Consider the following 14112-nt stretch of genomic DNA (forward strand, 5'->3'; position numbering starts at 1 on the left):
AAATGTTAAAGTCAGAGGAGTTATTGCAGCTGTTTTGCCGCGCGTGGGGTCAACTGTTAGATAAGGCGTGCGTCGCCGCCATCTTGAAAGATTGAGTGTCACTGGGGATAACCTCTGCGTCGGCGCGAGTCAGACTTTGAAACCGTCAGTCGCTCTCAGTCACTCCCCGTCCACCCATTCGACGGCATTCTCCTTCACATTTGTCCGTATCCACGCGAACCTCCTCTAAAGCACGTAAGTACCATTCAAATCATTCTTTATCACTCAAATTCCACGTCCTACGATCCTCCACGCGCCATTCGAGATGCATTCGAGATATTCGACTAAATTCTTGAATTTGCCATGTTCAGGGTGATTGACCTTGACTGACATTTTCCCAATGCCCGTCGCGACAATGTTTGCACTTGTCGCGCCCGAAATTGATTAAATCTCGTTCCTTGATTCATTATTTTAATAATTCATATCTATCATCATTAAATATGAACCTTAATTCAACGACTATTAAAGTCTCATAACGAATTTTCTATTTTAACCAATAACGTCCAGATATTTAATGAATGGGAAGCGTCACGTAATACCGGAAAACCTGTTGCGCTATTTCAGATCCACATTTCACTGAATTCTATAGAATAAGCTTTCATTAATGGCAGGGCCTAAAAACTAAGTCTTCCGATGTTAAGTCACCCTCACCCTGACATTGTGCGATATTATTACACTCCTAATGACGCTTCTTCGATGAACTGCCCGACATTTCGTTCTATCGCACGCAGAATACTCTTATCTAACTCTATTGCACGGTCTCGCGTAATCCTCTCTCTTCATTGCAAGTGACGCAAGGACCACGTGGTCACCGTCCACATTGCCGGTACTTTTACTCGCAACTCTCTACGTGCACTCGCTCACGTATACACATTCCGAGAGATATTTTCAGGAAATAAACTCCCAATATTTCGTCATACATTCCTGCGGTTAAGAAATTCGAAGTATGTTTCGGCAAACGTCCTCTAGACGCGAAATAAATCATCTGAATTACTTTTTTATCTCATTATAACGCTCAGGAATTAGGGGGACAATTCTAACGGTTACTCGCCATTTTCAAATTGTAGCGGGGGCACGTGACCGGTCACGTGAGGAGGACGGTCCCCGGAGGGCGGTCATTCAAAATGGCGCGCGCTGAAAAACCTTCGCCTTTGCACGCCTGCGCTGGAGAATACACGACAACGACCTTATTTATCGACCGAATACCTTGTAGCGTGCTCTGAGAGGCTCATTCACAAACCTTGCTAGTTTTATCTTAGGCGGGGATAACGTTGACGCCAGCGGAAGCAGTCAATACCAGCGGGTGACCCTTAGGAAACAAGATGGCGGCTTTTGTGCGCCGCGCGATTCGATGTTGGGTTTCCGCACTTTGCGATTAGTACCAAAGGAATATTTTATTCATTTAAAGAATAATTATTTTACCAGAATAAACTCGAATAAATTGGATTCGACGTTTCTTCGGAATTATGACAATTTGTTTGAGTTTATTTGAGTCAAATAATTATTCTTTAAATTAACTTAATATTTCGTCGGTACTGTTCAAATAAATATATCTGTGGTTCGATGGATTTTTTTTATGTATACATGGGAAAGATGGTAGAAAAAGAAGGATGAGTATTTTTGATATTATTTTTAATACTTTACGTGTATTTTTGGGGGAGCAGAAAATAAAAGTGACTGATATTGGTGACAGAAGGAGGTTGCAGAAAACAAGATGGCGGCGCATCGGGGCTCCCTTCGGATTTTTGCGTCGCGCGTAGCCTGGATCGACGATGCCATCCCGTGGCTGTTATTTTCGGAGCATCGCGGTTGATGTATAAAAATCGCCACGAAAATAACCGAGAGAGGTATATGTCTCCCTCAAAAAGCCAGACGTCAAGGACGGCTTATTTGGTCACACGTTAAAAGCACTCGTTGTCTTTCATCCGCGCCCGGCTTATATATATGTACTTCCCATATGTAATGCGTTCAAGTAGATTTTTAACAATTCTTGATAACGCGCTCTATAACACAACCGACGGACTCGTCACTAACAGTTATCATCTCTTTGTACATGATCCTAAGTTCAAGGACAAAATTATAAACCCTGGCCTGTCGATCTTCAGAATTCTTATTTCACACGTTCAACCCGGCATAAACCACCGGTGGTTCACAGGCATTGCTTTCACCTGGCGGCAAAAAAAGCGCCGGGTTGAACGTGTTAATTTCCATAACATGAGTCCATTTTTAAATCAAACATCGAAATCATGCTGAATCCCTTTCTTGCATTTTTAGGGAAGCATCCAAATATTCTTACGATGGAACATTAATATCATTTAGTATTATCCTTGCTTTATTATTTAATAGCAAATTTCCGCCATGCATTACTGTAGTCGTTAGAGGATTAAATTTATGAAATAAAACACAAAAATGACAAAATCCGGGATGTCAGCGCAGCGGTAGGCTATATTCATTTTTATTAAGAAAAGAGTTAATATCCAAGTCTAGAGCCTTCGTACAAATTTTTAGAAGATAAAACTCACAGACTAGAGGAGGCGGCAGAGCATGGAAATCGCAAATCCCAGGACCTCAGTGTAGATCGGCTATATTCACTTTTTTTTAACAAAGGAGTTAAGGGGTAACACCACTCTAAGATTTCGGAAAAAATCGATGTTTTATTGCTTAAACAATACTTTAGGATCATAAAAGCAATATGCAGTTGGTCCTATAGTGAAAAAAATGTTTAAAAGGTTCAATTATCGATTTTACCGCAGCACCTCGGAGCACGCGCCGCGCGCGCTTTCACCTTTCGAAATAGAATAAATGGCCCTGTTACTTACAGAGCAAAAGGTTCTTAGGGTTCCTCAGGAATTCACCAGGGTGCGCTAATGCTTTAATAAACGTGTAAATAAGTCAGTACAACTGCCAAGAAACGCCGTGCAGATGCTTCGTTTTGCTATTTTCCATTGATTTCTCTGTTTTATATGAATATATATTATATATTTCGTTGTGTTGAAGTGAATAACATAAACAATATGAGAAATAAAACACCAGTATATAGTGAAAAAAAATCAAAAACAGGGGAATGCTCTAATCAAGAAACTTGGTTGAATTTCGAGCCAAATACATTTGAGCGAGAAATTTGAAGAGACCGAAAATTTCAAAGCGGAGGCCGTTGAACCGTTACAAAATGGAGAAGCTAAGCGTCGAGAAGGTTGGCACATCGGCTAGAAAATTATCAGCAATCGATCCTGACGACTTTGAAGTAGAAGAAGAAGGCTTTGGTTACCGAATTTTGAACTTTTTAGCAGTGTTCTCCGCTATATCGTAAGCTGTTGTGTGCAAAAAATGCAAATCTGATGTGACATTCACCAAATCTGGAAAGCCCAGCTTGGGTTTCAAAATTGTTATTTCATGACGAAAATGGGATAAGATTTCTATTCCTAGTTCTCCATTTATTGAAAAAAGATACGACATTAATGATAGAATTATTCTTGCTATGCGGCTACTGGGAGTAGGATTGAATGGAATAAAAACATTTTGCGCGTTCATGGATCTCCCGCGGCCAATTTTCCAATCACTTTACGACAAAATTGTTCGCAGAATCGCTATTGGAGTAGAGGCGGTTTGCTAGCTTAGTATGAAAACTGCAACTCAAGAAAAGAAGGAAAAGAGGGATGAGAAAGGGAACACAAGTGGCATTATTGTATCTGGTGACGGTTCGTGGAGAAAACGCGGCTTTGATGATGTGAAAGTGGCGTCAAAGAGTTCTCGTTCATGAAACTTTTCTCCAATCTGGGTGTATCAAATCGATTCACACTTTACAATATAAGAATGGAGAGTATAAGGAAGGTCCCGAAACTCATGAAATTCACTTTTTTTTTAATTCGTTCATATATTTTTTTTTAATTTGTTATAAAAAATGAAATTTCACGAGTGTCAGGATCTTCCTAATAGCCTCCACAAGCACTTTGTGAAGTTTGAAACGCTTTAGGACGCCCAGTTTGTAAAAAATTTTTATGAACGATTCACGCTTCTGAAGTCACTTTCACATCTCCTTAATAGCCAAGCCTTCTTACAAATTCTTCATTTTTATTAACGAAAGAGTTAATATACAAGTCCAGAGCTTCCTTGTAAATTTTTAGAGGACAAGACTCACAGATTGAAGTCGGTGGCAGAGCATAAAAATCGGAAATTCCGGGACGTCGGCGCAGCGATCAGTTTCAGTAACTTGTAATAACGGAAGGGTTAATCTCGAAGCTCAGAGTCTCCTCGGGGGTAGTTAGAGGGCGAGATTCGCGGAAGAGGCAAGGGCCAGGGCGAACAAGTCGCAAAGCCCAGGACGTCTGCGCGTGGTGCATTGCGGCGTGCCCCCTCCCTTGGTGGTGTACCTTCCGGGTGCAGTTACGCTACTGCACCGCAGTCAAAGTCGGGCCGCGGTCCTCCGGGAGTGTAGAGCTCTCGCTCGCCCAGCCGGGGAGATGTAGTCGACCGGGGCCCGGGCCATGCCCCGGGACACCAGCCGCCCTAGAGGCTTTTTTTCTATCTCCGGTTACTTCCTTTTCAATCTTGGTGTCTGGATGTACTAATTGTAAGCGATAGTTAAACACCTCTGTATAACGTCTCCGTATTGTTGGGCTTGTCGTGCCTGGGAATTATTACGCGAATCTAGATTCGAATCGATAATTCGCAAGTGGAGAAGATAATCGATTGTGTTCGATGAACAAATAGGTACAATTTGCGTTTTGAACATAATTAAGGAATTATACTACCCAGGAAATTTTTACGTTCGTTTTTTTTTTATTGGCTTAAATGATTCATAAACTATTAAAAAATGATATTCAAAAACTATTTTGAGTGGAGCAAGCTTTTAAACAATTTCTATAGCTTATTTTCCGGACGCCTCTGAGCTCTCCGAAACCTTTTTCAAAGGCCGCTCAGCTGCGCGCAGCATTTTAAGTGTATTACGGCTCTGTTGGTAATTTCTACCGGTACAAATCAGTTATACTTCCTCAAAATATATATAGATAGCGCTATTAACCCTTTTAGTGCCGACCGAAATCGTTAGCACTTGAAAAACGACGATCTATCGTTGCTCGGCACTAAAAGGGTTAAATCTTAGAGAAGCCATAGGCAGCCACAATAACCGTTAGACTGACGCTAAACACGCAGCAAGCAGTTTCATTTGCTACTCCGAGTTACGCGCTTATCTGCTTTTCTATAGTATTTTTTTAGTAATTTTTTCTATAAAAATGAGTAAGAAAATGTATGTTAATAAAAAGGAAGCAGATCATTATCAGCTCGTGCCAGTCGGAGCAGAATTTCCAACAGAAAGCCGCCCAACCGCCACAGCTTCAAGGGCGACATCGAGGGTATTTCTAGGCTCGCAAAAAAAAATGAAATCAACAACATCCGAAGATGATATTGAAATCGACGCTACATTTGGCTACCGAATTGTAAATTTTATTCCTGTTTTTACCATGCTGTCGCAAATTCTAGTGTTTAAAGAATGCGCAGGTAGTGTTACTTTTTCGGAGTCATGCAAACGCGGTCTTGGATTCAAGCTCGTTGTAACGTGTGAAAAGTGCAGAAGTACTTCCATTGACAGTAGTCCTTTAATTAATGGCCATGCTACGATATAAATAGACGCCTCATTTTTGCTATGAGAATAAGTAGGTACACTGAGAGAAAAAAATTAATTGAACCAGAGAAATATTTTGTTAATTCAAATAAATAATTAGTTGGCTCAAATAAATTGTTATAATTCCAAAGAAATGGTTGCATCCAATTTATTCGAGTTTAGTTGATCCAAATAATTATTCATTTAATTAATAAAATATTTCTTTGGTTCAATGATATTTTTTTCTCACTGTACTAATAACTAACACTGATAACTTCATACGGCGAGGATTTTTATATGAAAAGGGTCATGTCGCCTGAATTAAATATACACAAAATTAATTAAGGCGATATGAAAGTCGCACCTCGATTGATCGTTTATGACACTTTTTTCGGGATTGGGTTGATGGAATCGTTTGAAACTCTACCACGTAAATGTGGAAAGCCGAAGGAAAGTCTCCATACCCGTGAAATTTCTATATTGTATAAACAATTTTTTGATAATTTAAAAAAAATTGAAATTTCTTGGGTGTCGGGACCTTCCTTACAATCTCCAAATGCATGTTGTACATTTTTTAACGATTCAGTAAACCCGCTTCGAAGAGAGATTTTATAAATATTTTCACGTCTTGATATGTGTATATAGAATGACTTTTTCATATCACCTTAAAAATTGAAATTAAATATTTTTGCTACATGTTACAGTACAGTTTGTTTAAATATGTATTAGGATAAGTCAGCACAGACAAACGATTTTGTCTTTTAGAGTGTAAATATATTCAATGGCATTGTACACATTTTTGAAATATCATTTTCGTAGAGTGGACATAGATCGAAGGTGATAATGGCGTCTCTTTGCAGAAAATGACTGAGACCTATCTGAAGGCCGACCCGGAGCTGAAGGCGGAGCTGAAGAGCATCGCCGAGGCGATAGTCGCTCCTGGGAAAGGAATCCTTGCTGCCGATGAGTCTACCGCGACCATGGGAAAGCGACTGAAGGACATCAGCGTGGAAAACGCCGAAGACAATCGCAGGGCGTATCGTCAGCTTCTCTTCACAGCTCCTAAAGTGAGTATCCTTGTCAATGTTTACTAACAAAAAGTGTGCCAGTAATTATGAGCGGTCTACACTAAGGAAAAATATCATTGAACCAAAGAAATATTTCTTTAAATAGTGCTAAAGAAATATTTCGTTAATTCAAAGTACAAGTATTTCATCACTAACATAAACTCGAATAAATTGGAGGTAACGTTTATTCAGAACTATGAAAATTTATTTGAGTACATTAATTATTATTTGAATAAACTAAATATTTCTTTGGTACAATTCAAAGAAATATCTCTTTGATTCAAGGAAATTCAGTGTAAGAAAAAAATGGAAAAAAGAAACTTATCCTTATATACGATATTTTGTGTTTTTCATTTAAACTGCAATATTGGGAAATTCATATTCTAACAACAAAAAGAATTACACTTTTATAATCACGGGTACATATATATATATGTTTGATTCTCGCTCTCGAATGCACGAAAAAAGAGTCGGAATGCGAACCTTGGGAAAGGAACGTTAAATTTTATTCATCTGACAATATTTCAGCTGAATGAGTAACGTGATTAAGGTGATGTAAAAGTGGCGTTAAAAGGTGTCTTGTTTATGACATTTTTCTTTGAACTGGACGCAGCGAATCGTTTGAGATGTTTTTTTGGATGGTAGGGTGAGACTCGCTTCTTCATGTTTATTTGTTATTGATGTTGGTATTACGGTGGATGATAATATCTTCTTGTGGTAACATTTCAGGACACCATTGGGCAATACATTTCTGGCGTGATCCTGTTCCACGAGACCCTGTACCAGAAGGCCGAAGACGGAACCCCGTTCGTGGAGCTCCTGAAGCAGCGCAACATCATCCCCGGCATCAAGGTCGACAAAGGCGTGGTGCCGCTCTTCGGCACCGACGACGAATGCACGACGCAAGGTCTGGACGACCTCCAGGCCCGCTGCGTGCAGTATAAGAAGGACGGCTGCCACTTTGCCAAGTGGCGGTGCGTCCTGAAGATCAAGAAGGATTGCCCCAGTAAGCTCGCCATTCTGGAGAACGCAAACGTCCTCGCCAGATACGCCTCGATCTGCCAGAGCGCCAGGATAGTGCCCATCGTCGAGCCTGAAATCCTTCCGGATGGTGATCACGACCTTGCCCGCTGCCAACAAGTCACCGAGGAGGTCCTCGCGGCCGTCTACAAGGTGGGATTAAGTGGTGTAATGGCGTTAGTACATCGTGGCAATGTATTTATGTCCGCCAGATTGAGCTGTATGTACATTGTACCGGTTGAGAATGTACGTGAAGGCATGAACGCCTTCCTTGCGAATTTAGTGTCATCAGTGTCAAGGCAAGGCGGCATTTATATCCGTCAGTGTACAGCTTGATACTGGTTGAGTTGTATGTACAACATGGTATCGGTTGAGTTGTATGAACAGCACGATATTGGTTGAGTTGTATGTACAAGATGGTATAGGTTAAGTGGTATGTACAATTTGGTTTCGGTTGAGTCGCATGTGCAATTTGGCACCGATTGAGTTGGGCGTACAGCTTGGTGCCGGTTGAGTTGCACGTACAACCTGGTACCGGTCAAGTTATATGTACCGTGGCGGACATAAATGCCTTCCTTATAAATACGACATCGTCAGAGTATCGCGGCAAAATATTCACGTCCACAAAAATAACATGATACAATTTAACATTGGTTATAACATTCTTCAGGCACTTGCTGACCACCACGTGTACCTGGAAGGAACCCTGCTGAAGCCGAACATGGTAACTCCCGGCCAGAGTTGTCCCAAGAAAGCAGCTCCTCAGGAAATCGCTGCCGCCACAGTGACCGCCCTTTCTCGCACGGTGCCCCCGGCTGTCACGGGAGTCACCTTCCTTAGCGGTGGACAATCCGAGGAAGAGGCCTCCGTCAATCTGGACGCCATCAACAAGTTCCCTGGAAAGAAACCATGGGCTTTGACCTTCAGCTACGGTCGCGCTCTTCAGGCTTCCGTTCTCCGCGCGTGGGGCGGAAAAGCCGATCAGATCGGCGCCGGTCAGGAAGAGCTCCTCAAGAGGGCCAAGGTAGACTTTTTGGCCTTCCCCAGATCTTCTTCAGGGTTCCTTGCGCTCTTTTTAACCTCCCTTCAAACGGATCTTACGTGATTAATTCCAAACTACTCTGCGCATGATCGCAGTACTAGAATTCAGAGGTTTCTGTAAACGCCTAGATCCTATCTTGGCGCTTGATGCTTGTGTGAAACCAACTAACAAACCAAGAATGGAGTTTAAAAAAGATCCCACGTGTAAAATCGCAACCCATCATTTTAGAGAAACAGAAACGTGCATTGGAAAGCAAGTATTGTTGATGAACCCATCAATCATTGCTTAATAATTAAGAGGGTTCGAAAGTGGCGTCAAAGAGGTCCCGTTTTTGAAACTTTTCTCCGAATTGGGTGTACCGAATCGTTTCAAATTATACAACGTCAACATGGAGGCTGTAAAATAGGCCCCGAAAAAACATGAAATTTCACTTTTTATACAAAATTTTCAAAATAATAAATTTAAAAATATTGAAATTTTATGAGTAGCAGGACCTTCATTACAGCTTCCATATTCATGTTGTAAATTTTTAAATGATTCGGTGCACCCAGTTTGAAGATATGTTTCATGAACTATTGACTTCTCAGAAGCCACTTTCATATCCCTTTAAAAAGGACGGAGAAATAATTAGTCATTGGCGGACATATTTAATTATTCAGCGTACATCCGTACCCTTCAAGGCTTCCATTGAAACCTCTGAATAATTTTTTAACAGTTTTAATCCACAACTGTTTGAAATTAAGTTAATTTATTTATTTTCTGAATGGCTTTTCCTCTCTTATCATTACTTATTTAACCGTCAACCTTCAGCATGGAATTTCCTGTACACCTTATATTTATGTATAAGTTTGTTTCCTCGTTTGTTGTAGTTATTATGTTGTAGTTTACCCCTTTAGTGTTGTTCTACTGTGTGCTTCCTTTAGGCGAATAGTTTAGCCTGTCAAGGCAAATACGTTGCTGGCAGCATCGCTAGCAAAGCTGCGGACACTTCTCTCTTCGTCAAATCTCACGCCTATTAAAACCCCCTTACTACTTTTCCGTGTGGCACGGTCCATTTCCCGTAAGTATGTTTCTTTTATATCTCTTTTTGCACGTCACCTCGCATGTAATTCTCTATGCTTTTCCTTTTCTAAGTCACGCGTTGTAACGGTTACTCAAGAACAATTTCAGTGAGGTACTGAAACTCTTTCTGTTGTAGAATGTGCCTTCGTCAAAAGTATATAGGAGCCTTACTCCGCATTCATGTCGTGTATATACTCATTGCTTATCTATTGACAGCAGAAAAATTAAAAAATAAGTGAATTTAAGACGATATGAAAGTGACATCTGAGAGGTCAATTTTTCGTGAAACTTTTCTCCGAACTGGGTGTACCGAGTCGATTAAAACTTTACAATGTGAATATAAAGACTGTAAGGAAGGTCCTGAAATACATGAAATTTCAATTTTTTCTTTAATTTGTTTATACGAGTTTTAAAAATTTTGTTGTAAGGAATGAAATTTCATGAGTATCAGGACCTTTTTTATAGACTCCATATTCACATTGTAAAGTGTGAAACGATTCGGTACACCCAATTCAAAGAAAAGTTTCATAAAAGATCGACCCCTCAGATGCCACTTTCGCATCCCCTTAAAGGTGACATACAAGTGGCGTCAAAAAAGTTTCGTTCATGAAACTTTTCTCCGAACTGGGTGCACCGAATCGTTTCACACTTTACAATATGAATATGGAGGCTATAAGGAAGATCCCGACACCCACAGAATTTCACTTTTTATTAACAAATTATCAAATATCTATAAATAATTAAAACAAAAATTGAAATCTCATGAACGATCGACCTCTCAGATGTCACTTTCACATCCCCTTTAAAAAAATATGTATAATAAATGTTTTTTGCATTTCCAGGCGAACAGCGAAGCAGCCCTTGGCAAGTATGCCGGTGGAGTCGCAGGTGCAGCAGGAGATGCAGCTCTGTTCGTTGCCAATCATGCGTATTAAAGAGTCATCTGAAAGGAGGGTCAGGGTCGACTTCATCGTCTTTTGCTGTCTTTTGGCTGGGTGCTCAAAAACGGAGGGGAAAACGACGCCGGAAGACGCGACGTCGAGGATCGGTCATGACGAGTGCCACTTTGAAATTGCTGAAGATGACATTTCGAACGACAAACACCGTCAACTTAATTCCCCGATGCTCAGAGATAAAGCTGCTTTAATCATGGTTGTCTAGTTTAAGCGTAGAATTAAAAAGGAAAATGATAAATCCTGGAGCGTCGCGAGTTGCGGCGAACGCAATTAGGTCGGATTATCTGAGATCTTGCATAGCCTCTTCAAATTCTAGAAACGGAAAACCAGATTGTGATGTTTTAATGGAGAATAAATAAATCGCACGAGTTGTAATCCGTAGATCATGCTGGTCGAATGTTAAAAGACGGAAACGGTTTGCAAGTTCCTGTCGTCTCGTCGCCATCTTTTAATGAGTCAGCTCCGGAGGAATGGAAAAATAATTATGGAAATCATCGAAAAATCAACCTTCACTGCTTGTTATCATAAAGGAAACACTCGAACTCGGTTTCTAGGATTAAAAAAGATGCAACAAGATTTGCAATCGGCCATTTTACAGTGAAAAAACAGGCGATTTAAATTAGCGACTCGATTTGCAGACACATTCGTACATGCCCGACACCACGAGGAAAGCGGGAAAAAATGAATTTACCTATAAATATATAAATATGTGTACCTATATTGTAGCGTCAACGTCGTACTCTACGTGTATAAAACGAAAAGTCTAAAGTCATGTGTAAACGTTTGTTAGCAAGCGAGTTGAACGTAAATATAAACAAACTTATATGGAATGTGTATACCATGTAGAGATTTAAGTAACGTATTGGAAAAAATATCTCGTACATCGATGTTAAATATATATACATATACATATATATATACATATATCTGATATTTTCATTGTAATCTAGGTCACCAAATACACTGTGGAGGGTATTGTGTAGGCTTTTGCATTGAATCCTTTTTCCTTTTCAATTTAATTCCGAGTATTATTAATTTTTTTATTGATCTGTAATAATTTCACGAGGAAATATTGGATAACCTTTAAAATATATATATTCGATAACGTAATACAAATTTTGTAGGAAGTAAATTTTTATATTACAGAGACATAAATGATTAAAGGTCGTAAAAATAATGATCTAGGAAAGGATGTAAATTAAGTATGCCGAAAATTAAACGCGAAAATGTAAATTATGGCGGATTCATTCTTGGGAATTTTTTTCATAAGGATTAAGTCATTTTATTGGCCAAGTTCCATTTTTAATTGTAATCTCTTTTCCTTTTCCATTTAATTCCGAGTACCACAAATTTTTCATTTGGTCCATGAAAATTTTATGAGAAAATATTGAATAACCTTTTTGTATTATATATATTTAATAACAATTCAAATTTTATGGAGAGGTAATTTTAATATTACATAGACGTGGATTATTGAAAGTCGTAAAAATCATCCAGGAAGAGGTAAATTAAGTATGTCGAAAATTCAGCGCGAGAGTGTAAATTATGGCGGATTAATTCTCGGGAACTTATTTCATAAGGATTAAGCCATTATAATGGCACTATGTATTTTCCCACGTGCCGAGTTCATTCTCATTAACTTGCCAAGGGGGATATAAGGATGTTAAAAGTTCATTCACGTTCCTACTGACATCGTTGCACTGTGCTATATCACGCTGCTAAGTAAGATACTTACGAATAATAGAGTTACATCGCGGCTTCAATCATCCTTAAAGTGTTACAGCGAATTACGGAAAAATCGGCAAATGATATTCCCAAGTACTCGGTATTACGAGAAAATGGGCAGAATGTAGTATAACGTTTCCATCTCCTTCAAATAAGGATTTTTCAAAACTGGAGAAACTTGATGACACTTAAATCGAGTCGGCAATCACATAAATCGGTTTTGTTACAAGAAAGTTGCCGAGAAAAATTAAAAATCAATCGTTACCTAACATTTTCATGGGTTACTTTCATAATTAATATATTATTATGAAAAATGCAGCACGTAGCATTAACGCGTTTCCATCGTTACTTTTTCTAACATGAAATTTTGAAAATTAGAAAAAGTTAACGACGTGTACTTTAACTCAGACGTTAATGACAAATGCCGGTACTGTTATAAAAAATACACTATAAAAACAGAGAAGGGCGACTTATTTTGATCACTAACATATTATTACAACTAAGTATGAACATATACCGTAATCATAAATATAGAGATAAAATTAATTGTTAGCTGGGAAAGGTAAGAATCGAATCCCATAATTGCACTATGTCGATCTTATTTAACAACAAAGTGAGGGTTTCTCTTTTGTGCGTAATTTTATTACCCAAGCCATTTACAATAAACAATATAAAACTACAATAAACGTGCTCACTGAAATGCCATAAAATAAAAAAGATATATAAATAAGTTTAAAAACGCATTTGACGCACTGCACACATTTCAACAAATAACCTTATTATTTTCAATTTCATTAGGAACATTGCTATGCATAACTTTGCTCAATAAAATTGAAAATAAAGTTTATACGCGACTCGCCAAGTATGTTTCTAAAATTGTATATATTTTTCATTTTACGGATTCCGTGTTTTAATCCTCCAGTCGGCACAAATTATGAATAAAAACCAGAAAGGAAATATTTGTATATCTGGAATATTATAACTGATTTCTGTCGATTTCTAACTATATAAAAATGGCAGAGTTCGCATCACAGCAAGTATCCCACTAAAATATTTACTATTTATCACATAATGCACAAGTTCGTCAAGCTACTTAAACCGTCACTCAATCGCTGAATTAAATTGCCTGAAAACGAGAACGAATAAATCTAAGCTAAGTGGGATCCGGAAAAAGAAAGAAAATTAAGAAAATCCACGACAAAAGTAGAGCGTTCCATCCGTGGAGAGGGTCCACGATATGCACACTGTGTACAAACTCTGTGCAATCTTCGGAGAGTATGAATTTCCCCCGGCACGTAGGAGCCTCTCCATTGAATTTACCGGTAGCATGTACCTGCCGTATCTACCATCGCACTATCGTATCTATGAAGAAGAGAGCGAGATGGCCTGGTTGTCTTTTTTCGAGATGTACCGTTACGACGGTACGAATAACTCAGCTTCGCAATCACGGCCAGTCACTTTTCTTGAGTCGCAAGAGCCGATCGTCCATTCGACCACGAAGAGGGCCTTGTTGCGTATTACCTCTTCGTTAAAGGTCGTGTAACAGCGGATTCCTCATAGTCCGCATTCTGACGGTGTTTACGATTTTACGGCGAGCCGTTA

General features: G+C 39.2%; 1 protein-coding gene across 4 annotated transcripts; it reads left to right on the forward strand.

Moving 5' to 3' along the window:
* The first annotated feature begins 90 nt into the window (after positions 1 to 90).
* Positions 91 to 11697, forward strand: LOC105703846 (fructose-bisphosphate aldolase). Of its 4 annotated transcripts, none has more exons than XM_012432555.2 (6): positions 91 to 234; positions 6499 to 6705; positions 7435 to 7878; positions 8396 to 8749; positions 9691 to 9827; positions 10672 to 11697. In XM_012432555.2, exons 2-5 carry the CDS (start codon positions 6502 to 6504, stop codon positions 9784 to 9786), a joined length of 1098 nt encoding a protein of 365 aa, XP_012287978.1. In that variant the 5' UTR covers positions 91 to 234; positions 6499 to 6501; the 3' UTR covers positions 9787 to 9827; positions 10672 to 11697. The 4 variants fall into 4 exon arrangements, with proteins under 4 accessions (XP_012287978.1, XP_012287987.1, XP_023288479.1 ...); XM_012432564.2 differs by lacking the exon at positions 91 to 234 and adding an exon at positions 1736 to 1886; XM_023432711.1 differs by lacking the exon at positions 91 to 234 and adding an exon at positions 5327 to 5474.
* The last annotated feature ends 2415 nt before the right edge of the window (positions 11698 to 14112 follow it).

Source organism: Orussus abietinus, unplaced genomic scaffold (genome assembly GCF_000612105.2).
Source record: "Orussus abietinus isolate OABI.00-Male unplaced genomic scaffold, Oabi_2.0 scaffold376, whole genome shotgun sequence".
In the NCBI taxonomy this organism is placed as follows: Eukaryota; Metazoa; Arthropoda; class Insecta; order Hymenoptera; family Orussidae; genus Orussus; species Orussus abietinus.

Bases quoted from the DNA above. Each gene is read 5' to 3' on its own strand.
- LOC105703846 (XM_023432711.1), top strand. From the start codon at position 5,415: ATGAAATCAACAACATCCGAAGATGATATTGAAATCGACGCTACATTT. The intron at 7,879-8,395 runs GTGGGATTAAGT...AACATTCTTCAG, and splicing joins TCCTCGCGGCCGTCTACAAG to GCACTTGCTGACCACCACGT. The intron at 8,750-9,690 runs GTAGACTTTTTG...TGCTTCCTTTAG, and splicing joins AGCTCCTCAAGAGGGCCAAG to GCGAATAGTTTAGCCTGTCA.